This window comes from Macrosteles quadrilineatus, unplaced genomic scaffold (genome assembly GCF_028750875.1).
Source record: "Macrosteles quadrilineatus isolate MER2022 unplaced genomic scaffold, UCM_ALF_1.0 Scaffold_6__1_contigs__length_79288215, whole genome shotgun sequence".
Lineage (NCBI taxonomy): Eukaryota > Metazoa > Arthropoda > Insecta > Hemiptera > Cicadellidae > Macrosteles > Macrosteles quadrilineatus.
Genome location: NW_026542599.1, coordinates 23,808,452 through 23,835,191, shown reverse-complemented (window position 1 = coordinate 23,835,191; position 26,740 = coordinate 23,808,452). Strand labels below are relative to the sequence as shown.

Here is a 26,740-nt window from a genome sequence, read left to right as displayed (position 1 = left end):
ATACTTCTGTCTATATCCCATATTAATACTTAAGCGCCTTTATATTTGTAATAATGTATTAACAAAATTGTAAAACTTTTAAGAAACCAGTATCCTTATACATGTAGACTTTTTCACTTTTGTACTATGTTGCATCACTGTTTCTCAAAACAAACAAACTGGATTTGACGTTTTGTTTTTGGAGTGAGTTGCAACATATGATTCTGATTCATTCTCATTCACTGTCAAAGTCTAGGGGTTTCTATAAGTTTGTGTATTGATGTAATAGAAGTGTCGTTTATTTGAGATTTATAGCAAAATTACAATGACTTACAATCTATTAAGTTAGTGTTTTAAGAAACTGAGCTTACCAAACAACCGGAATTATTTAAGAAATACATGCCATTTATTAGGTCTATTCAACCAAACACTAACATAACCCTAAATTATATTTAGTTGTCTTGCTCTTGCTGTGTTGAATGATAATCATTTATGAACTACAACTAAAATTGTAAGGATGTACAGTTTTGAGGGCCAGTTTCGCAGGATACCAGAGCAAAATTTAGCAGGTGCAAGTATAAAGGAACATCGTGATGAACTTTTAAATAGGGCTCATTTTGAAAGATCCCAGAGAGAGGTAAGCTAATAAAAAGCAATGTTTTTTTATAGCCTTAGTAAGTTAGACCTTAAGCCCCGTTCACACGGGGTGAGTTTACAAGCTACACGCCAGCTTTTTTACACGCAGCTAGTAAAATAGCTCAGTGTGAACGACGAACTCGCTCAAAAGCTGCTTGTTAAAAAGCTCTGGAAAAAGTTGACGCTGCCGCTACTTTACACGCCAACTCGCCAGCTTTTGAGCAAGTAGGCGTGTATAGTAGCCCAGTGTGAACATATTCATATATATTCATATTCATATTCTTTATTCATATTTTTTGTACAAAGGTGGTACAATGAAACATAGTTGCTTGTGCTTGTGCGCATGTTATTCAAAGATGTCGGAGGATTTGGTTCAAGCTAGCTACTGAGCGAGTGGAAAAAGCATTGTGTGAACTACTACAAGCGCACTCGCCAATTCGCCGGCGTCTTTTTTACACGTCGGCGAGTTGGCGAGTGGACAAGCTCTGTGTGAACAAATACTAGCACACTCGCCAATTCGCCGGCTTCTTACACGCTGGTGAGTAGCTTGTAAACTCGCCCTGTGTGAACGAGGCTTTAGTGTATTAGTAAGCATTTTGTTTCAGCAAATCTACAGTTTCCCAAACTTAGCTCCATATTGACTCGAAAGGTGCAGAGTTTGAGAAATGCTGGTTTTCAGGTTGAAGGGTCAAACAATTTAACTTAGACTAAACGGAGACTTATACTAATATAGCCTAGTAAACTTTTGTCTTTTTATGGATACAAGTGAGCGCAGCGAACGATTTCCAACCTGAAGGTGAGTGAGCGTAGCGAACGAACTTCAACCAGGACGTGGTTGAGCCATGCATGCTTAACTTATGAAGTTAAGCGGGGCAAAGCCCGCGGGTACAGCTAGTAGTAAATAAATGTACTCAATGTGTTTCATAGGATTGAAAAATAAATCAGCAATTAAATTATACAGCTGATCAAAATGTAAACAATTATGTTCTTCATAAGGATAACATGGGAACTTTAACAGCCACTGGGGCAAAGCCCAAGGGACTTTTTCAAAAAAAGTAAGGCCAGTTTGCAAATCTACGCGACACGCTCTTTCCAATGAGACATCAACGGATAAAATCGGTTAAGAAGTGGCGGAGGAGTTCAACCGACAAAGTTTCATGTAGCGTATTAATTGTATAGATTTTGTATAGGCTATCTCATTCATGGATACTAAATGTATAACACCATAACATTAAAATACTAAATAAACTTGTTGGAAGAGAATGCATAGCCTAGCTTAAACCCAATTGCCTTGAAATATAAAATAAAACTTGAATGACAGACTGGCAAGGCTACTGTACTGGCTTGCACACCGGTCATCAGTTAAGTTTTGTGTAACATGGGCTTAATGTACCGTACCCGCTGCAAGTAATACCACAAGGCAAGGACAATATACTGTACAATTTGGAGCTACCAAGTTCTGTTGTTCGTCACCTGAAGTAGGTTATAGTTATAAAACCGGTGTTGGTTCTGACTTTTGTGAACATATTATTTATGGGTTCGCCCACAAAACCAGCCAGCTGGATTATCAGGACCAGGTTTGTGAGGCTTTATACTGTAGGCCCAAGTTATTGCAAACTCCTAAAATGTTTAGAAAGTATATTTTCTGCTATCTTGGCTTATATGCAACCCAGTCAAAACGGTCGTGATACTATGATAAAAACTAGAAAGCTTTCTTTATTTTTTTTTACTTGCTAACCATTTATAAGTTACTGGTTTAGCCTATGTTAATTTATCTAACGTCTTTGTGAAAACTATACAATTTTTGTTGTGATTCTTTATCAACTTTTATCTTTTAATTCTAAAGTAGGCTAATTGATAAGTTGCTGTATAGGCTAACCAGTCAAACCCAAGTATTCAACCTAAAGCCCCCCATACACTATCCAACATGTTGGACGGACATGTCGGGATCCGACGTCTTGTCGAACATATTGGACAGTGTGTGGGTTCCGACCCGACATGCTCGACGGATATGTCAGGTCGGATGCTCGGTCCGGTAGCACCACCCGACTCGAGCCGTCCGTCTGACATGTTGGACCCTGGACCGTGTGTGGGAAACAGTCGACTAGCCACAGTTTCCAGTTAACTTGTATTTAGCGAGTTGTGCATGATAACCGTACCATTTTTCCGTAATGTCATTTAATAATAATAAACAGTTATGGTCAGAATTTATTTAATTCTACAGAGACCAGAAGGCGTTGTGGGATGTCAAAAGTAAACTCTATTGCAACAAACATGCACATAGGGGCACGATATCCTGATGGAAAAGTGCAAGGAACTGTATCCAGAGTGTGATTTAAAGTTCGTTAAAAATAAAATTGAAAATTTAAGATCTTGGTTCGATAGGCTCTAAAAATCCATAAAATCATCGCTAAAAATCCCACTGAAACAGCTAACAGTCGTCTCAAAATCCATCTCAGAACTAATATTTCACCTGACTTGTTGGGTAACATGCTCGATAGTGTGTGGGAAACACCCGACATAAGTCAGGTTGGATGATGGGTTCGTCGTCAGGTCAGGTTGTCAGGTCGGGTGGCATGTTCGATAGTGTATGGGGGGCTTAAGATTGGAATTCTGATTGAAAGTCAAATTAAGTTTGTTACTGGTTAAAAAAGTAGGCCATAGTTATTTATTTAAAGCTAAAGTTACTGCAAACTGTAGAATCTCCGACACAATAACATTCATAATATAGGTAGGCCTATCTATAATCTTCTTTCAACATACAGCCTGTAATCAGGCGTTATTTGTGGACATATGCTTCTACAAATATTTCCTTGCTAGCCTAACCTATCTAGTAAGTCTTCAAGTTCGAATTTCTAGATTAAGCATTGAATTCTAACAATTTTATGTGTGATTAGGAATGTCGAAGAAGGGAGAAAAGTTCAGTGTGCATTCAAGCACACCTAAGGAGCTTTGCGGTACGACAGGCTCAAAAACAGCTAGAACGCAACGAATTTGATGCTATCGTAAAAAAATGTGAATTGTCAGACCCAAATGATGCTACACTTACTTTGCTGGTCCAGAAAATTTTGTTCTTTTACAACCCAGATGTTGATGCAAACAGATTGGTAAGTCTGTAAGGTTATATTTCAGCAAAGGAATTTGTATTTTATAAACTAATTCTGTTCAGTTTTTTTTAAAAGGGGCTGTTTCCTAGCTTAGTTTACCTTCTGTTCCAACTGTTTAACTTTAACCTTTTATTTTAAGGTAGGCCTAGGTAGGGAATTTAAGAAATTGCATTTTTTTCCTCCTTGATATTTAAGCCTTGTTCACTCTATTCCTTTAATGTTCTCTTATATAAATTCTATTGTACACAAATGTCATTGCACTAAATTTGTGATTTTACCAAATTACTTTGATGTAATAGTAGGTATTTAAATTATCACAATATGAGCTAATAGATTTAGCAATTGCAAACTATTTAATCATATCTAATTTAAATTGGTTGAAATAAATTGATAACAATAATGTGACTTTTTTAGTAAATTTAGGCCTAGTTTAACTGTGGACTAAAGAATTATATTTCAAATAATGTTAGGCCTGTATTTTAAAATGTTGTCTTCTTTAAAACCTATTTCCTTACTAATGATTTAATGACTTGCACAATTTAAGCAACAGAATTCAAACAATTACCGGTACTGATGTTCATGTTTGGCAGGTGATCGTCTGTCGCATGGTGTTGAAGCAATGCAAGCGCTTGCTCACGTCTTGCATTGAGGACTCCCTGTGGCAGTTTAGAGTACGTAAACTTCTCAGCATCTCCATGTCTCGGTTTGGACCAACGTTCGACCGAGAAGTCATGGCCACTCCTCTTCGGCTTTTTGAAATCATCACTTCCCAGCAAACGTTGCAAAAAGATGTTGGACTCTCTGAAGAGCGAGCTGTTGCTTTTCTAGTTCAGGTATTTAACAGTGTTTTGTGTTGAAAATCGTGAAGTGGGACCTACTCTAGTTCAGACATTTTGGGTAGTCAATTTGGCCTACATTGAGCCTTACGAACTTTGATTATGGATATAGCTAGATTTAAGAGATTCTACTAATAACACAGTTTGATGAGGTTGTATCACATACTTGATCTGTTTTCAGATGTTCAAGTTCCTGATCAGGAAGGGTTACTTGGCTCACATGAGGTTTCTGTTGGAGGCTACTTGCCCCCCTCTACTGGACGTTACCCCCACTCCCCCCACCCCTCTGGCACAGTGTATCTACGACCTCATCACAAGACCTATGTATCTTGTACACCAGACAACCGACTACGAGTACAGGTTGGTTCACTGAATAATGTTGTTATTCCCACAGTGCTTCTGAAGAGTTCGGATCATCATTGAGAGCTATAGATTGGTTCGGAAAAGAAGTAGAGTCAGCTACGGTAACTTACATGAGAAAATAAAAGTAGGCCTATCTAGTAGTTACATAACCAAAGGTTTCAAAACATAACAAATTCCAAAATATAGGACTCCTTCAGAGAGTAGGTTGAAAAGAAAAATGTTTGATTAATCCTATACTAGGAAGTTCTAATCTAGAAAGGCAATTTTCTCAGGCAAGATAGCTGAACTCAATTCATTTGAAAAAATACCTACTAAGCTACTTATCTCTCTTTAAAAAAATAAAGATACAAAAACTGGACAATTTACTGAATTATATGTCACAATAAAATAATTATAAGTTTCGTACATAAGAGCCTCAATTATATATTAGCCTATTTAGTTTTCCAACTTTCCGTGTCATCCGAAACTCTCTGCGGAAGTTACTCTAAGAAATCAATTGATATTTTCTTGTAGTATGACTGTGCATGGTAGAGTACATAAAAACAATCCGCTTTGCCATGCCTGTTTTCTCAAAAGATACACTTCATAATAATAACACTTCTTAATAGTGGGGGATGTAGGTAATGGCTTCAGTAGGAAAAAAGTCTTGAATACGTTCAACAGAAAGCTTGAAAACATAATTTTTATCTTGTTTACAATGTTATTTTAGCACTTTTACCTGATCTTTTCTCTCATCAAACCTTGCCGCAACCACTTTAGATTGATTTATTAAGATTCAACTCAATTTGCTTTTTTCCAAAATAATAATTTATTCTCAGTTCACTAAACCTATTTCTCCGCCAGTATCAGACTTGCATTGTTTAATCCTGATAGATCTGTTTTGAGTTTTATGATTATCAACAATTTGATGATACTTTTTTGGCGATGAAATCACAGAATATACTAATTTTTCAGGCACTTAGTGATGGAGCATGTAGCTAAGGACCTTTTCTGTAGCCAACCATCAGAACCAATTTCTCATTTCCTACTGCCTGCGCTCAACAACGATACTCGATTCCCACTCACAGTCTTCATACAGACACTCAATTCTGGTCACCTTCCCATGTCATCATGGCTACTTCATTCTTACCTGTCCCTAGATAAACAACTTTCCTGTAAGTAGTTGAAATTAGGTGAGTCGTGTTTAGTTTAAAAAAAAACTATGCCTTTGTACAAATAGCTAAAAAATGATTATGACAAATGTTATCAACTGTCAATTGGATGTCAATTGGAATGTTATAAACTAATCATCACTGTCTACAATTTGTTGTTGTTGTTTTTAGTAGTAATTAGTGCCATGGTTTTAATACTAGCCTTTATATCCACCAGAATCATACTTCACCTACGTTTCAAGTTTCAACCTAAATACCAACATTTTTAAGAAATAAAAAGGCTTTCTCAAATATTTCATTAGTTCTTTGTTATAATAAAATGTGTGATACAGAAATAGGATTTGATCTTGTCTATCTACCTGAACTGCATCAACTACAAATAAATAAATAAATAAATAAATAAATAAATAAATAAATATAAATAAATAAATAAATAAATAAATATTACTACATTGTGTTGATTGCCTCAATGTATCTTATAAGACTAAAAATACTGTAAAAAGATACAATATTTATATTTGTCAACGTGATTTGGAATATACAACACAACATGAAGTTAAAAATACTATTTACAATAGATGTTATTATACATTGTATTGATTCTTAATTCTCAATTTCAGTCAACACAAGCAAAGAGTTGTTGGATTACCTTCAGGTCTTGGCCGAGCTAACTAAAAACTTCAACCGCATGTTGGCACCTCCATCTCGAGACGATGATGATGACGATATGAGCGATACTGAAGAAGACAATGTAAACACATCAGAAAAAATTGAAATTCAGGTATGATTCTTGGTTTGAAATTGCTTATAAAAATTATTGTTTGTCATTCTATATATTATTATATATGATATACTAGCGTACCCGTCGCACGTTGCTGCGATTTTAGAGGAAGACGTCTTAAGATTACATTCAATCTAAGGCCGGTAATACACTATCATAGTTCTATGACATATTATATTATCAAATATATGATAGTATGTTCTCTCAAGGAGAACATATTATCATAGTTCAAAACCATTATAATAGTTGGTACATTACACTGTAATAATTTTCATCAAAGACATATGATAATAGATATATGTCATAGAACTATGATAGTGTAATACGGGCCTAATCTATTGTACATTGTGTTAATGAAATGTCAATAAAAAATATTTATTACCTAATTTATATAAAAATGAAAAAAAATAGTTTTGCTTTCAAACATTTATTCAAGGGCTTTTTTATGAACAACTAGCTGGCCCAACAGACGTCGTCCTGTCCTAATGTGGTTTATGTCAAATGCTCGTTCATTTTCAAGATGAGTTCGTTCGCATGGCTCAATCATGTCCTGGTTGAAGTTCGTTCGCTACGCTCACTCACCTTTAGATTGGAGCTCGTTCGCTGCGCTCACTTGCCTTCAGGTTCACGTGAGCGGAGAGAAAAACGTGAGCGGAGAGAAAATTTGAAGGTCTATTACTTTTGACGCGACTGTAACTGCAGCTTCAGCTGGCCTAAAAGTGAGGTTATACTGGCGTCTCGGTACTTTCAAACAATACCATTTTAATTATTGTTATTTGTAAATTTATTGAGTTATGATGCGTGAGTGAAGGGAACAGCAATAAAGGTACACACTAATTCTTACCTGAATTTCCGTTTTAACTCGGGAAATATATAATTTATCATCAAGTTTCGGCCTGCGTTCTGTACAATACACTCCACTCTCACACAGTGCCGGTGCATGCTGGGATACGTTGATTGGCGGGCGATTTAGCGGCAAATTCAAAACATCGCGGCAAATTCGTCGTGAACTTGAAGACAGTTAAAACTTCATAAATATTTAAAAACGTGATGATATTGAGCCTTCAATTGATTAACAAATGGCATTCTTTCATCAATATATTGAATGTTCCTTTATTATTTTTTGACATCATTTTCACGGAAATTTTTAACTTTGAACTTAGAACCCTGAGACAGGAGACAGTGAGCGAAGTGAAAAATAAGGCACACATGATTTTTTTAAACATATTTATTTTTAATTTATAATTGTTTTGTACCACTTACCATGTTAATTATAATAACTAGCATTATTATAAATTATTTTTTTGCAACAATTTTATTTATAAATTCTTGTTTTTTTAATGAGACACTATATTCGCTTTGAATTTGAGAACGACCCGAAACTCTAGAGACACTGGGGCAGAGCCCTTTTGACGGATCTTCACCAAACTTCACACAAACCATCCTTGAATAATGCTTAATAATGCCTGAAAGTTTCATTACAATCTGTCTAGCGGTTTCGGAGTCCATAAAGGACAAACAAACAAACATACATTGGATTTTATATATAGATGGAGCTCGTTCCCTGCGCTCACTTGCCTTCAGGTTTAGCTCGTTCGCTACGCTAACTCGCCTCCAGTTAAAGTTCGTTCGCTACGCTCACTCACCTTATGGTTGCAAATTAGCTGTTGTCATAAATATAAAAAAATAGTGCTGCACCCTGTTGGTAAACCTATTGACTTTTTAATGCTATTGAACATCACAGAATCAAATTGTTTAGTTGAAACAGCTGTTAAGATTCTTTAATTCCATTTACATATCAGTACTCATAAGGTTAACTTGGGAAACTCCAGAGCCACTGGGGCGGAGCCCGAGAGTCCGATCAGAATAAAAACAACTGAGTTTTCCTATTTAATGCCTAAAGAATCAATGTACCAAATTTCAGCCTCCTAGGTAAATGGGAAGTGGGAGAATTAGTGATGAGTGAGTGAGTCAGTGAGGGCTTTGCCTTTTATATATAGATGATATATGATATCATATATATGATATTATTGTTTGGCTAATAAGATGATGAGTAAATACAACTAATTGTAGACAAGGCTGTTAAAAAAATTGGCCTGTCAAAACCCATCTTCCTTTCTCCATCTCTCACATCTCCCTAGTAGCTCCAATTTGGTTTCTTTGGTTCGAACATTTTCACTGTAACCCTCCTCTGGGTCTTTTTTACTACTTGTTTTAGACTCTTTATCATCTTATCTTCTCAAAACGTACATAGCCAATAATACATTTTAATCTTTTACGTAGCATCACAATATACTCATGGTAAGCTAGGCCTTCACAACACATTCCTTTGTTGCCATAGGATAGTGTATTTGACTTTTGATAAATGTAAATACATTGGATTTATTATCAGTGGAAACTAGGACTGCCTCCTAAGAAAAGGACAACTAAATTTAGATAAAATTCAAGCATTTCATGCTTACTTACACTTAGGTGGAATATTTTTACAATCTTAAACATAAGCTTAACCTAACGGTTTGAACCACTGCCCACAGACTTGTTTTGCGGTTGTTTTAAGACATAAAAGTCAAGGGCGGGTCCAGGGCTAATTTTCGGAGGGGGCCATTCTATCGAGGGTGTGGGGTTATTCTAATTCTAGGCCAGCATGACCACAACTTCCGGGGGGTTTGGGAGGTATGGAATACCCCCCATTGCGGGAGGGGGGTCCGGGGATAAATTTTGGAAAAGTTATACTTACAAAGTCGACATTTTAAGCACTCTGACAAAGAAAAAGTTTAATCTCTTGTAATCTGAAAAGGAGAGTTTAAATGCAAAACTTCCTTAAACCATTGATACACCTTTTTCTGTTCTTACCGGCCCTGTAATTTCACCTATCTATTTTTAAATGTTTTGTTTCATAATGACGACGCGCATTGTATTCCTTTAACAATGATTGTTTCAGAAAATAAAAAAGTTCCTGGCTTACTACATTTTTCACGTTTTTAGTGCTGTTAAAAATCGACCACCAATCTTAATTTGCCTAAATAAACTATAAAAAATATGTTATGGTTCAAACTAACTACACAGTAATAAGCACTGTCTAAAAATATATAAATTTGAAGTCTTTATGTAAAAAAATAAGTATAGCAAAGCTATGTTTGTGTAAAAGAGAGAGGTTCATACGACCCGCCGGCCTCAGTATCCCACCATTTCGAATGGTGGGCACGGCCCGTTTTTCCACCACACAGCGCGCCAGTATCCAGGGGGGTATTAGATTAAGCATACTCTGTATTAAGTTATAATATAGATGGTATCTGTACTACATTTCCCAGCCAGGCGGGTGAGCGTGCGACACTGCGACGTTGATGATGTATACACTCGAACGCACATGTCTACGTGAGTGAATACTCTGTAGAAACGACAGTGTGGTAGTCAGGTAGACATCGGCAACGTCGCACTCGTAGTACTGTAATGGCGGTTGCTCAATCATGAGTCTAGACTAACCTAACTTAAAAAAAACAGCTAAGCAAAGCTTAAGCCTTAAACGCTTCCATTACTTACCATTATAATTTTATCATGTGCTTGTGCTTAAGTGGAGGGATGCACATAGGTTGAATATTGTAAAACTGTGATACTAATAAAAAAAAACCGTAACAAAACAAATATTCAACTGACTACTGAGCCGCATTTTTTTATAGTGGGTGTAGGATGTACTGTATGACTGACACACTGACGTGAGGAAGCCATGGCCCCTATGGCCCCCTCTTTGGAACCGCCACTGATAAAAGTACTGTTTCAGATTTAGTCACTTCAGTCCTGAGGTTACTGGCTTGATTCTAAGAGAGATCAGTTCTGAACCTAGATGGCATTAGATTGGAATCAATGATGCTATCTAACAAAATGTCAAAGTAACAACACTGAGCTAACATGTGTGTTCTAGGTGTTGGAGAAATGTATTGAGATGATCAGTGGGGAGGAGCGTGTACAGAGGCTGCTGACAGCTGTAGACAAGATGATTCAACCAGCTGTACTGCAAGCACTGTGTCAGGTGTGCCACAACCTGCTGATACTGAGGAAACTCAACAACCACAAGCACAGGTGCGCCAACATTGCAACAAAAACTGTTAGAGAGTTTGCCTTTAAATCTAAACACTTATGAAGATTACTTTATCTGGGTCATCTTTGTCATTAGGCTCCATTAGGCTCAAATGAGTAAAGAAACTCGACGTTACTAACAAAAGGGTTGTTGTTAGTAAGTAAAATATCAGGTTTGGGACTCCATCCTTACAAAAATGTAACACATACTAATGGTAACACCATAGATAAAACATACTCCCTTAGTAGATTAGTCATCCTAATGGAACAGCTGAAGCCAATTTGATTGTTAGTTCTGTACGTCCAACTACATAGGTTATGTTTTGTTTACAATTTGTTTCTTGTTATTGCAGTCATTTAAAACCTCGTTTAACCTAATAAAACGATATAATCATAAACAATAACTGGTATCCTAGTTATATAACCAAACAGTAAAGCAAAAATCATGAAAATAACCCTAAAATAATAGAAACAAAATGTTGTCTACACTAGCGAGCAGTGTGGACGTACATGAACTAGACGCAAAAAACAAGCTTCAAAATTTAGAATGGGATGAGGAGTCTACTTGTGTTGCTTAGTCTATGGTAACACTAAATAAAAAACTCTTTGTTTTAGTGACATTTTTGCCAAATTTGATAATCATTCAGAAACTTAAATGTTGGTGCTTGCTATTAATATTGAGTAGTATATTCTTAAAATTTCTAATGTTCTTTTCTCTCCTTGCTTCTTGATTATGTGTCTCATACAATTAAGGCATTGTAGATGAAGTAAGGCTAAGAGTATCCTATGAAAATCATTGAATTGTCCCCCAATCAGTACCTATTTAATTAAAAAACAGCTGATCAATATTGTCCTCCGTTGCAGTCGCCTTCTGTATCTACTTGCCCTCAAACCACAGTTCCTTCAGCAGCTGTGGACGGCCATCCTAGGAGCCAATCAGACGTCACTGTTTGGCTCCCCCACTCCTCTACTCACCGTCATTGCTCGTGGAATACCCATGAGCGAGCAGGAGACTGAGCGGATCGTACCACTGCTCGCTACCTTTTGCTCACTCTTCTCACTGCTGGTCGCTTCACTTCACGATGCAGAGTTCTACAGCGATGATGACATTATGTGTAGGTTATCTGGTGTAAATTTATTTTAATATTTTTGCCCTGGGATTGTGTTATTAAACTATGTATTGGTTATAAATTTTAGTTGGAGGAAAGATGCAATGGTTTGTAACATTCAAGAGGATGTTGTGGCAAAACAGGTTTTATGTATTGATCATTCAGTTCAAAATGTTGATTTTCAGTTGTACCTATTCTTGGCCATGAACCTAAATCAACAATCAATGCTAAGCTTTTCATTTCCCTATTTGATTCATAACAGACTCTCAAGACCTGCATGGATATGATTCTATTTTATTTCTGGTAAGAATAGGAATGGATGTCTCTAAAATACCTAAGAATGATAAAAGTTATACCAACCAGTTTTTAAAATTCCGGGTTGATAAACGGACATAGATTTTCCCAAGGTTAACGAACTCCCAGGGTTAATCTAACTGGCCATTGATTCAAGTTCAGTTAAGACAGGGTGCTGTATGATGAAAAGAGGTTTAGTTTAATATCCCATTTACCTATAGATATCTTGTGAGGCAAGTGTTCGAATTATTGTTACAGTAAGAGGTACCACTACGATGCCGTTCTCTCTGCCAACATTGGTCGGGATGACTGCTCGTCTGAAGGAAGTCAGCCTGGGATTGGTGGAACTTGCGTTTCCAGACTCCCGGCCCAGTGTCAAGGACCAGTATAGATCAGCTGTTTGTGCAGACGACAATACCTACGCTAACACAGTCATGTGGTCCCATTTGTTCAAGGTTAGTAGAGTAAACTCAGTAAACTTTATTCAAGGTTTTTGTTTTTAATTTACATTTGTTTCTATGACGTGACTTTGCAAGATGGATTACTTAATCACTTCACTAAGACATATTTGTACTTTTCCTCAATGTTTGGGTTGATAGGAGAAGAAGGCTAATGTGAATCCAGGAAGAGTGTGGAATGAAGGGGATCTGTTAACCTACCTTGTTTACTGACTATGAACTGATGTCAGTAGAGCTATTTGTAAAAAGAAAAAGCCCATTTATTAAGAACGCTGGGTCCAGTATACATTTTCGTTAAAGAGGTTGGCGGTCTCTTTTATCTTGCATTTGCCCGTTCACATGGATCACAGAAGCCTGTGCGTGGAACATATCCAGCAGAGCAAAGGGTGAGCTGGTACAGTACAAGGGCACCAAACCAAGTACAACTGTGCAACAACAAGGGTAAAAGGGTAACTGTACTAATAATAAGTAGTGGCAGGTACAAATTCACGACATTGTCACCTTGGGCAAGTCTGTGGCGCTACCGACTGAGTCACTCAACCAAAGCTCTTACCAATTGAATAAATCATCAAAAGGCTACGGTCAAACCAACGACCATGTGATTTTTAGGCAAACACTTTAACCACTCAACTACCTAGCTCTTCAGCATCATAATAAGAGCAGTATTGGCAGTATAAGGGCAGTATTGGTAATAAGTAATAATATTGGTTTTGAATTGTTGCAAGAGTTTTTTTGGAGTGAGACCTCTGATATTTAGTGCTCTGATATTTTTGTTGCATTTTTCTTGTACATTGCTGGACCCAAACCATTGGGTACGATATTAACCATTGGGTCAAAGAATTATCATATAGCTAAAATCATATGATAAATGATAATGCATGATGATAAATAGGCGTTTGGTGGGATTTGAACCTAGACCTTCAGTATTGAAGTCCTGTACTCAAATCACTGGGATCTCCCCCAATAACCCCCTCCTTTCCCTTATAACTTATATATTTTAACATGTTTTACTTTTACCTAATTGCCTTAAGTTTTGCTGATGATTGAATCCAGCGTTTGGTAATACCACTATGATTTCACTTTATAGGCGTGTGTGAAGCTGATGCGGCAGTTGTACAGCAGAGACTTGCGACGGACGTTCTGTCCTGAAGGGCACTGGATATCGCAGTCTGTGACGCAGTCCCTGGCAATGGACCGTCCGTCAGATGCGACGCTGCGCAACAGATCGCGACTGAGACATCACTACATACCCTTCCATGACATTGTTGCGTTCACCAGAGAAGAGCTGGGTGAGTGATGAGAATGAGAGTTTACTTTTAGTACAGAGTGTCTTTGTGTTATCCGACCCTCACTGTAAATTATTAAGTACCCAGATTTTGCGTGTTTTCCGCAGTGGGTACAATAAGATTTCTTTTTGCCACTCATGTCTATTGTCAAAGAATTTATCCTCGTATTCCTTTCTGACCATGCACATTCTTTCTGAGCAGTGCTTTACCTTTGAGTTTGTTGATTGCGGTTTTGCCGAAGCAGTCTTAACACCTAGTCACATTTTTTTTAAAGCTTTGCTTCTCAGAGTAACGTCTTTGGAGCTATGCCATGCACTGTAGATAGACTCACTGACTCACTGACACACTCATCACTAATTCTCCCACTTCCCATTTACCTAGGAGGCTGAAATTTGGTACACCGATTCTTTAGGCATTAAATAGGAAAACTAAGTTGTTTTTATTCTGATCGGACTCTCGGACTCCGCCCCAGTGGCTCAGGATTTTCCCATGTTAACCTTATGATTTTTCATATTTAAAAGGAATTAATGAATCTTATCAGCTGTTTCAATCAAACAAGATGGTTCTGTTCTATGATGTTCAATAGCATTAAAGTTACAAGGATTACCAACAGGGTGCAGCACTATTATTTTTTTTTTTTTAATTTATGACAACAGCTAATTTGCAACCAAAAGGTGAGTGAGCGTAGCGAATGAACTTCAACCTGAAGGCGAGTTAGCGTAGCGAACGAGCTTACCTGAAGGCAAGTGAGCGCAGCGAACGAGCTCCAACCTAAAGGTGAGTGAGCGTAGCGAACGAACTTCAACCAGGACGTGATTGAGCCATGCGAACGAGCTCATCTTGAAAATTAAGAAGTTAAACGGGGCAAGGCCCGCGGGTACAGCTAGTGTAAAGATATTGTTGTTGTATTTTCAAGGCCTATTTTTTGTTTTTTTCAGAGGAAGGACCTCCCCCATCAACCAAAGAAGTGCGGATACTCACCATACTTAAGGAGATTCCGTTTGTTGTGGCGTTTCAAGAGCGAGTGCTTGTGTTTCAAAGTTTAGTGTTAAAAGACAAAATAAGCTACCAGTCGATGGCGAGAAACTTCCTGCATGGACCCTCAATAAACATCATGGTCAGACGGAACTACTTGTATGAAGATGCGTTTGACAAACTCTCACCTGAAAACGGTAAGTTTACCTGTCATTAGGTTAGGTGCTCTACCCCTTTACACAATGCTGTGTAGTAAGCAGTCAAATAGTACATTACAAGTGTAAAACGGTGCAATGGAGTATAATTTCGGGTGTGCACTCTACATATCCTATTTCATTCTAGTTGCACTCCTGATTATCATTCCTTGATCTAGGTGTTTTTTTTTTTACCTCTGTAACATCTATCTGTATAGAGTTCCTCTTCCTCCACCATCTACAATCTCCTCTCTTCTGATCCCTCTTCACCTATCTTCCTTTTAGGTCTTAATCTCAGCCTCTTTTCCTCTATTGTCATTAAATCCATCTTCTAAGAATTCTTACAACATGTTCAAACCCTCTTAATCCAATCGTAATGTGCATTGCATGTTGCCAAGTTTTACAAAATTGTCCCTTGCTGGGTTTCTGGCAAACCCTTATTCTCTGAACCTGTGCAATACAGTAGTTTATTTACCCCTACATTTCTCTCGTGTCCGCAGAGCCGGAGCTGAGGCTGGTGATGAGGGTACAGCTGGTCAGTGCCGTGGGGTTGGACGAGGCGGGAGTGGACGGTGGAGGGGTGTTCCGGGAGTTTCTCTCCGAGCTGCTCAAGACCGCTTTTGACCCCAACCGAGGGTTTTTCAGACTGACCAAAGACAACCTGTTGTATCCTAACCCTCATGTACACCTGCTGCACCCAAACTTCCTCAAGCACTACTACTTCATTGGCAGGATGCTGGGGAAGGTGAGTACCCTATGTTAATTTACAAAAAACTGTTTATACAACAAAAAATAAATAATATTCTGTATTGGTATATTTTTGGAGTAGATTGTACGTACTTTTCCACCCAGTAACCAATAATATGTAATAAATATGTTATGCTATTACCAAATCAGCAGGGATGTTGCTGGAGAGCAACTTTAAAACTAAAACTCCTAATTGACGAGAAGTCGCCATGATAGCTGCCAAGCTAATACACAGAGAAAGGTGTCTGTAGAACTGGTGAATGCTACATAAATAAAATCTTAAAAGTTGTTGCAGTGTCTATGCCAAGAACATTTTATAAAAAATAATCACTTGTAAGGCATTTTCTTTTTTTAACCTAATCTCCTGTAATATCAGTGCCATGAATTCGACCATGTATCATACATTGGATTTTAACTTTCTCAGGTTAGCTAGCTGAACTCTAAAACTCTAAACCCTTTTCAAAGATTTAATAAACACTTTTAAGGAAAAAGGGTCCAAATTCCTTTTAAACGTTTGGTGAATATGTCATGAAATGAACCCGTCCCTCTCGCATCAAAGTTCAAGACACTAATCACTAAGCTAGATACACACCCAATACCCAACACTTTTAACACATTTCTTAGCATGTTATGTTTTATGCCCATGTGTAACAGGCCCTGTATGAGAACCTACTAGTAGAACTGCCACTGGCGGAGTTTTTCATGTCGAAGGTCGTCGGACGACACGCTGACGTTGACATGCATCATCTCGTCTCTCTAGACCCGATCCTCTACCACAATCTGCTCTACCTCAAGAACTATGAGGGAGACGTACAGGATCTGGGATTGGACTTCACCGTGGTGCACGACGAACTGGGCGAGACAAAGGTGGGGGGGTTCATTTTGGTGGGATTAAATTAAAGAGCATTTACTGTCATTAAACTTGGGTTTTCAATGGACACATTCCCTAAGGTTTATTCATGTACGTTTAACATCTCAGCTGAAACCTTTAGTTAGATTATTACTTTAAGGATGAGACACTTGGAATTGACCGTCGTTAAAATGAGAATTACTCAGAGATTATATATTTTTTAACCAAAGTTAGTTTTTTTGTAAGCAAAAAGTTGAAAAATTGCTCCTATCTATAACATTTTTTCCCTTTTAGATTTCCTCCTTGTAGAATATTGCTGCCTGTGTAAATGTGTAGTCAACCATAAGGTAAAATGTTCAGCTCTTCTTCGCTGTTTAGCCGCAGACCACCAAGAAAAGACATCAGTTGCAGAAACGAATCAAAATCTCTCGGAGGAAGCTCAATTGCTTTTACGTTTTTTCCATTAAGAAAACGAATCTTCGATCGACTTTCACAATCGGCGGGATTCTCAATTAACGCAGCCATTACAAACAAGCACTACGAAGTGCACAACAACAATAGCGAGTTCAAAACAGTGTCATTCTCTTCCAGTTGGCACAGAGTAACTGCCGCGCATGCGCTGAATGGCGATCGTAGTGCTAACGTGTGGAATTGTGGAAATGGATCTGATTTTCAGAACGTACTTTTATAAAGCAAACAAAGGGTTTTTTTGGATTGGTATAACGTTCTCAAGGTAGGCAGGCACACTGATTTTGCCTATATGGACATTTCCCTGCAGTTATAATAGGGTTCCTTGGTCTAAAGCCATGATGTCATTTATCCAACACTTTGATTTTTATTCTTGATAATTAATCAAAGTATTATAATGTTAACTTTTATTCTGATTGGATAAAGGTGGATGAGCTGAAACCAGGTGGGAACAATATTCCAGTGACCTCAGCAAACAGAATAGAGTACATTCATCTGGTTGCTGACAACAAACTGAACAAACAAATCAAAATGCAGTGCTCAGCCTTCAAACAGGTTCGTAATTTCCAGTCTTTTAAGTCCATCCATTGTGCCTTTTTTAACTTTTTTTATTCAAATCAAACTAAAAAGCAATACTCTAAAGCAATTTAATTTGACTTTGTAAACAGTGCCGGATTTACCACTAGGCCGCAAGCAAAAGAGGGTTGGTACAGCATTTTGCACTAAACATTTTTATTTCATAGTATTGATAATTTACTGTACTACAGTTTTGGGTGACGATGACGATGCCCCTAATCGTGGGAGATGTTCATAATTTAGCAGCTATCTCGAGTGGTGACAGTGGCGTTCCCAGGATTTCATTTCAGGGGGGGGGGGGGGAATGACCACTGGGAGGTATGGAATATCTCCCAGAAAAAAGGGGGTCACCCCAATATGGAATTTAAAGCATATTTTTATGCGTATTTGAGCTCTTAAAAATGCTCTAGCTATTTCGGGAGGAGGGGGATATATCCCTCCCATCCCTCCCCTGGGACCGCCACTGGGTGGCGATGATGATGTCCAGTGATTGCGGTAAATGTTCTCGATTTCACAGCGATCCCAGTCAGTCGGGCTCCTCCTGTGTTTGGATCGGAGATTAAGGCCTTTTTTCTGCCGATGAAAGTATTTAGCAGTGGGGACCAGGGAACAGGAGTACGCACTAACATATCGCTTATGATTTTTGACTATTGGTAACCTAATGAGGTGTACACCCAAGGGTACCCATACTCGCGTGCAAAAAGCCCGCAAACCAAATTTTCACAAAATTGTTTGACAATACAGTTCTTACAATTAAATTTAGCGAGTGTAGAGTAAAAAATCTTACTGTAGTTTGGATTTTCTCTTATACTACATATTTGTCCAGGGTTTGGCAGATGTTATCCCATTGGAGTGGTTGCAAATGTTTAGCAACAAGGAGTTTCAAGTGTTAATTTCTGGAGCTGAAATCCCTGTGGACGTGCATGATCTTCAGCTGCACACCAATTATACAGGTACAGTAAATACTGCCTTCATTGACCGTTAACTATCAGAAAACGTAACATGGTATCACAGAATTTTATTATGTATGTGTGATTTTAACTTGCTGTATTTTTTTTTATTTTCTAATTTAAAAGTAAAAAAAAATTATCTGAATTACAAGATATTTTTCAGCTGATCTGCTGAAAGACAAGTGGGGCTAGAGGGAGGTATGAGTTGTTTAATTGCTAGGTAAGGCCTTGCAAAAATCCCACCCCCCCCCCCAAAAAAAAGGAAGATATACAAATGAAAGATGCTAGACTTGGGGACTGGTTGAATGTAAATTGTTGATATCAGTAGGGCAAATTTGTGTTTTTGTCTCATACTTCCTCCAATAAATTCTCCCCAGTTTAAAAATTATGAACTGGTATTTGTTGGGTATTTATCAAAGCTATTCTATATAGGAGGTTACACAGCTGAACATCCTACTATCAAAATGTTCTGGACGGCAGTTTCCGACTTTGACGACATTCAGAGAAGACAGCTGCTTAAGTTCGTTACCAGTTGCTCTAGGCCACCTTTATTGGGCTTCAAGGTAAGTTACACAAAGTAGTTTTAATTATAAAAATTGTGTTAAGTGGCGTGGTTAATGAATACAGTAGATGCTATGGAAATGTGAATTGCTGATTAATTACAATATATTGTATAGTCCCTGGACTCCTCATAAGATAAAAGAATCTTTCTCACATTTAAAGGTTGCAATATTTTTACTCTTAATGTTTTATTAGTACTTACGTACCTAAAACCCAGGAGTACCGAAGGATTTTTGCCACCTAACAATAATGTCACGTTGACGTAAAGTGAATACAGCAAAGTAAACATAGATGTCCTTTTGTTGCCTCTATCCAAAAGCTCTAACTTTAAAAGATGAAAGACCAGGGGAAAGGTCCTTAGTTTGATACAAGGTCCTGTGTACATAGATTATCTTTACTCAACAAAATCTCAAAAAAAAATGTTTGTTTTGGTTTTTATTTATGCCAGTGGCATTTTTTGTCATTTTTTTTGGAATGGAACGGTCTAAACCGGTCTTGTTATCTAACGTCGACCATTTGTTAGATAGCACAAAGACAAATGGCATTATTTAGTACTGTGATTTTTTGCGCCATGGAAAGCCAGGTAGTTAAGTGTAAACTAACATTGTAAAGTAACATTTTGTAGTGTAAAAAAATAATAAACCGTAGCTTTTTAGACACAATTTTCTTTAATTTCAAATTATATCGTCAGAAATGTTTGTTAGGAGTTGGACCCACCGTTTTGCATCCAGCACGCAGGGGTGGCTGACAGGCTTCCGACCGCCTCGACGTGCATGAATCTTCTCAAACTGCCAGAGTTTAAATCGGAGACGTTACTGAGAGACAAACTGCTGTATGCGATACAGTCAGGCTCTGGGTTCGAGCTTAGCTAACACCTGGAGGCCTCTCGTATGTGTCTTTCATTGTATATACACTCTGTAAATAAATATCTGATAGGGTTGTATATGTTGTTTCTGTTTGTAAACTACCTGAATCATTCTATTGTGCTGTATGGTTAGCTGTGTGTTTGTAGCTTAATTTCAAATCTGGAGACTGCTGGTTCGAAACAAAGCCAGGTTTATTCTGAATCCAGCTGCCACTTTTCATTGGACTATTGATTTTTATTGATCGTTCTTTCTTCTGCGTGGACCATCTAACTGTATGTTTTTCAATGAGTGAAAAAATGTTATAATGACGTAAAAAACACAAAAATATATAAAGCCCCTTTGTCATCTAGGTGACAAATTATTAACAGTTTTTTTAAACCTTTGAGCTCCTTCCATTAAATTAGTTTTCCCCCACAGGATTGTGATTGCAAATAACCTCCGATATAGATTTTTACGTTAGTTACAGTTTAAGGATTTAAAAATACATATTTTGCATAGAAAACAGAAGTGGTAAACGTAACCTCAAGTGGTAATAAAAAAATATGGAGTTAAACACAATGTAGGTCATAAGGCTACAGGTGTTAAGTGTGGCTGAAGTTGAAGGTTTATCAAAAATAGCTGTATTTCGATTTCAGGCTTCTAGTTTGAATTTGGTCCCTACTTACCACTGTACTTAAATGGGGAATAAGGTTGCAATAATTAATGAGGGTGTAGTAGGTCCTAGTGTGAAAATCACATTTACCAATTTACCATAAAATCACACACAACCAATTTTTGCATTACATAACTTCAGAATGCTTCCACAGTTTGCCCATTTATTGAGCGGAGCGAGCGAAGCTCTTATACGTCGACTCTTATGCATTTCGTAATACGCAAACTCCTCCTAGACGGCTGAATCAATCGTTTTCAAATTTTGCATAGTGATAAAGACCATATCGGTGAGTGCCAACATCTATATGGCGTTAAAAAAGTCTCTCAGGAATCCGCCCCACTGGGTCTCAAAGTTTCAATGTAATCCTTATGGAAGCAGTATTTGACTCATAAACAAAAACATATGACCAGCTGTTGACTTTTGAATGCAGTAGATAAAGATATAGCTGATAGCATTAATTCACAGATATTAAAACAGGAATGGTATGGATCATAAATATAATCAAATGACGACACTAGCCTGAGGTCCGTGACGTAGGAAGTGGTGAAGGAAGTAGTAAAGGTGAGCAGTCTGGAGTGTGGAAACTGTTGTTTATGACGATTAGATTTAGGTATCAGCATTCCTAAAATTGTAAGGGAAGGGAGGAAAACAGGTCCGCGACGTAGGAAGAGGCGAAGGAAGTAGTCAAGGCGAGCTGTCCGGAGTGTGGGTACTGTTTATGACGATTAGATCTAGATTAGGTATCTGCATTCCTAAAACTCTATGGGAAGGGAGGAAAACGGGTCCGCGACATAGGAATTGGTGACGGAAGAAGTCAAGGCGAGCTGTCCGGAGTGTGGAAACTGTTTATGACAATTAGATTAAGGTATCTGCATTCCTAAAATGATATGGGAAGGGAGGAAAACGGGTCCGCGACGTAGGAAGTGGTGAAGGAAGTAGTGAAGGCGAGCTGTCCGGAGTGTGGAAACTGTTTATGACAATTAGATTAAGGTATCAGCATTCCTAAAATGCTATGGGAAGGGAGGAAAACGGGTCCGCGACGTAGGAAGTGGTGAAGAAAGAAGTGAAAGCGAGTTGTTCGGAGTGTGGGAACTGTTTATGACGATTAGATTAAGGTTTCTGCAATCCTAACATGCTAAGGAAAGGGAGGGAAACAGGTCCGTGACGTAGGAAGTGGTGAAGGAAGTAGTAAATTAAATGCGAGCTGTCTGGAGTGTGGGAACTGTTTATTACGATTAGATTAAGGTATCTGCAATCCTAAAATGCTATGGAAAGGGAGGGAAACAGGTCCGTGACGTAGGAAGTGGTGAAGGAAGTAGTAAAGGCGAGTTGTTCGGAGTGTGAGATCTGTTTATGACCAATAGATTAAGGTATTTGCAATCCAATAATGCTTAGGGAAGGGAGGGAAACAGGTCCGAGACGTAGGAAGTGGTGAAGGAAGTAGTCAAGGCGAGCTGTCCGGAGTGTGGGAACTGTTTTGACGATTAGATTAAGGTATATACAATCTTAAAATTCTATGGGATAAGAGGGAAGGTCCACGACGTAAGAAGAGGTGAAGGAAGTAGTAAGGTGAGCAGTGTGGAGTGTGGGAACTGGAAACCGTTTGTAGCAGTTAGATTAATGTATCTGCAATGCTGAAATGCTATGAGAAGGGATGGAATCATGCCCACGACATAGAAAATGATGAAAGTAGTAGTAAAGGCTAGCAGTGCGGAGTGTTGGAAATGTTTGTGGCAATTAGATTAACGTATCTAAAATACTAAAATGCTATGGAAAGTGATAAAAACAGGTCCACGCTGTAGGAAGTGGCTTAGGAAGTAGTAAAGTATGAGCATAGTGTGAGAGCCGTCTGTAGCAGTTATATTAATGTATCTTCAATCCTAAAATGCTATGAGAAGGGAAGGAAACAGGCCCCATGACGTAGGAAGTGGCGAAGCACAGTTGGCTGTGGGTGAAGGTAGTAGTCAAAGCTGGCAGTGCAGAGTGGGGGAACCGTTTGGGCATTTAGATAAATGTACCTAATACTTAAATGCTATGAGAAGGGAAGGAAACAGGTCTATGACGTAGGCAATGGTTAAGGAAGTAGTAAGGCTTGCAGTGCAGAGTGTGGGAACTGTCTTTGGCAATTACATTAATGCATCTGCAATCCTAAAATGCTATGAGAAGGGAAGGAAACAGGTCTATGACGTAGGCAATGGTGAAGGAAGTAGTAAGGCTTGCAGTGCAGAGTGTGGGAACTGTCTTTGGCAATTTCATTAATGTATCTTCAATCCTAAAATGCTATGAGAAGGGAAGGAAACAGGTCTATGACGTAGGCAATGGGGAAGGAAGTAGTAAGGCTTGCAGTGCAGAGTGTGGGAACTGTCTTTGGCAATTACATTAATGACATAGGGGGTGGTGAAGGAAGTAGTAAAGGTGAGCAGTGTTGAGTGTGGGAATGGATTAATGTATCTGCAATGCTAAAATACTATGGGAAGAGACTGTAGACTGTAGGTTAAAATGATTACGAAGCACGAATCAATACATATTTCGATACATGCAACCGTTTACAATAGAAATTTACAACTGAGTTGACAACAGCTGATTTTTACTCCATAGAAGCTAAAAACGATGTTTACTCTATAGAGGCTAAAAACGATTTTTACTCCCTAAAGAGTAAAAATGCTACTTTAGACCCGCAACGCATGCATTAAAAACGACTGTTTTACTGCAGTATGATAAAAACAATATAATAAGAACCCCTTGATGGCTCCGCTCAATTTTGTGGATGCCTCTGCGAACGCCACCTAGTATAGTCATCCTCTAAAATGGCTGCTAAGATCAATTACAAAGCTAACAAGGTTATTCTTAATGAATCAAAACAATATCAATCGATAAAACAAAATTTTATTTACATACATAACAGGAAATAAAATTCTCTAAAATTTACAACATACTTTAAACACTGGATAAATTTTAACAAAAATAAAACCACATCTATAATACACTTATAACTAGTTTTCAATAAAATACGTGTACTGTTCTAAGGCACAGGTGATTACAAAATAATACCGTGACACTAACCTCATAATACTTGAAAACGTGACATTGATATTGTGAAAAACTTTCAAACACGATTTATGTGATTCATTTCAACAAGGGATTAAAATTTTTGAACGTTATATACGTTTGTTCACACACCAACTTCACAAGTGCGATAAAATACATGAGATTTACACCACAAGTCAAATTTAAACGTCACTTTTGACATGAAACAAATTGACAACATTTAGTGACATCCATCACGACGAATGAAAGTGTTACATTCAAAAATGTTTAAACAATATAGAACCAACATTTTATTACATTGTTTTGTCAATGGACATACAAATATTTTACAAATTGAATCTTTACCTGGCCTCTAAAAATACTTATTTTTGGTTGAAATCACATGGTAACGGTAAAATATTATAATAACGGTTCATGGATTCATAGGTTGGACCCAAATTTCTTTAGTCAACACCTCTCAGTCTTAAATTCTAATACAGTAAAATATTTATGTAAGCCTATAATGGTAATATGTGTAAATCAGAAACAACTTAAAATTTTGCCCAGGGTATGATTTTAAAATTTTAATATATCTGGCTTAGATAAACATTTTCTACCGTTGTAATGTTTTTTCACACTACAAAAATATTCGACACTAACAGTTTTTGTGTTAATCAAAAGTCAATAATGATCTTTTGTCGGGAATTAATTATATTAACTACTGTGTAAATTCACAACTTGGTATTTTGTATTAAAAAAAATAGGAAAACATTTATTAAGTGTGAATACTACAGGAATGTGTTCAGGAATGTTAAGAATGAGCTTGCAAACTTTATAATTTTAAACATCAAAACATAAACTACTTGAATTGAAGGAAATAATTATAAATCATTCAATTAATTAAAGAAGCATCAAGTTGAGAAAATGGAAAATTTGGTTTTTTGACTTGAATACATGTAAGGTTACAACATTTTCAAAATTAGCTGTTTTCCCAATGGTGAAGATAAATATTAAAACTACTGCATGCACATTTCCGTTATAAGGCCATGACAATCAGTAAAGAATTGGTAACAATTAACTATCAGGATGGGCCATGAAAAAAGGCATCATGTGATAAAAATCTCGTAAAAATACTATACCCGGAATATTATACGCAAAAGATTTACATACAGCTCTTTCAAGGCCACAAAATATTTTTAGGTGGAAATCTCAAATTTTAAGTAGACAAAATCAGTCTTCACTGATGAATACTGAAGGTTAGAATCTCGTGTAGACTATGTGCAAAGCCCCCCAAACACAATAATCACAAAAAGATAAATACAAAACATTCTTCAAACTTATGGTGGTAACATGTCTAGATGTATATAAACAATCTTAGGAAACAATAAGAAACTAGCTCTAAAAGTGAGAAAGCAATCGCAAACTGTGTACATATAAAACTATCTTCGGGATAATACATATGTACATTCCATTTACAAGGCTGACTTAAATCATACCTGTTACAAAAGTATAAACTTAACAAATACAAGGTTATTCTGCTTAAAAATACTTAAAAGAAATACAGTGGGTAGGAATGATCTATCATGCGGAAAACAATCAAAATCAACAATTCAAAGTATCACAATAAATATAACAATCGTAAAACTCAACAAATTTAATTCACTTATAAAACCCAAAAGTTAAAAAATATTTTTATATCTGTACATTTATTTAAATATCCCTCACAACTTAAAAATCTCCTTTTCAACAACAAATCTTAACAAAACCTAAATTAATTATTGTACGAATAGTTAAATTAACATGAACTTAAAACGAATATATTTGGGTCTACTGGCACTGAAAAGTTTGATTTCCCAATCAAGAAACTGAAATAATAAGTTAGGAATTAGAATTGCTTTAGAAAAGATGCATTCCATTCTCAATATAACTCTAGTTTTAATATATTTTTAAATTTAAATACTAATAAATTCTAATTATTGGGATTTTACTGGACAGTCAATGTGTTCTTGCTTTTATAAGCTATATTAAAATCTTTATGCTATGAAATTGATAAAATGCTAATAATAAAGTAAAGTTTGCTAATTTAAAAACGTATTGATAATCACTTGTGTGAATTATGCATATCTTGTCAGCTACTTCTGTGTTATTTGCTTATGAAAAGCCAAATATTGAAAATGGATGCATCTCTTGTTGGCGGAAGACAGAAAATGAATGAGTCAAGGAATGAGATCAACGGGTAACAAAACTTAGGCTTCATGACTAGTAAAGATGTTCTGACGGTTAAGTACATTGTCCTGCAAGTAGTAGTAATTAAAATAACTGAACCGTATAATGAAAAATATGTGGGCTAAACTTAAGTACATTATACGTACCTCAATATTACATTCACACATACATTCTACAGTGTGGTAGAAAAGTCCCGGAACGGTTGTATATATTTGTTACCAATATAGATGAATTAATGATACTTGGTATATAAATAATAGCTATAAATGTCTACTGTTTCAAGCTATTATCACTTTTTTATGCCTTAAGGGACGCCCTTGAGGAGTCAGACAAAATTCTTAAATAGCAGCATAGGTCGAGTTTGGTATCTAATTAAAGGTCTTAGTAGAATACATTGCCGCAAACCCGAACTCAAACGGACAATTGAGTCAAAAATGGCAGCTGTTAAACTATTTCATGAATCTGCCATTTTGAATCTTTGAGCAGCTGTATTTTTTTACTCAGTTGTTCTATTGAGCTCAAATTTGCAATATTGTATTCTACTACATAAGACCTTTAATTTGATGTGCATGTC

The 26,740-nt window shown here is 37.1% G+C and overlaps 1 protein-coding gene across 1 annotated transcript; it reads left to right on the top strand.

Annotated features, from left to right (window-relative positions):
* The first annotated feature begins 229 nt into the window (after positions 1 to 229).
* Positions 230 to 20,338, top strand: LOC128997230 (ubiquitin-protein ligase E3C-like). Its single transcript, XM_054422840.1, has 17 exons — positions 230 to 616; positions 3,513 to 3,722; positions 4,313 to 4,555; positions 4,740 to 4,918; positions 5,876 to 6,075; positions 6,693 to 6,853; positions 10,773 to 10,930; positions 11,792 to 12,042; positions 12,589 to 12,785; positions 13,876 to 14,077; positions 15,013 to 15,246; positions 15,744 to 15,988; positions 16,645 to 16,857; positions 17,735 to 17,863; positions 18,711 to 18,837; positions 19,267 to 19,397; positions 20,100 to 20,338. The coding sequence occupies exons 1-17, from the start codon at positions 497 to 499 to the stop codon at positions 20,265 to 20,267; spliced, it is 3,168 nt and encodes a 1,055-aa protein (XP_054278815.1). The 5' UTR covers positions 230 to 496; the 3' UTR covers positions 20,268 to 20,338.
* Positions 20,339 to 26,740: the final 6,402 nt, after the last annotated feature.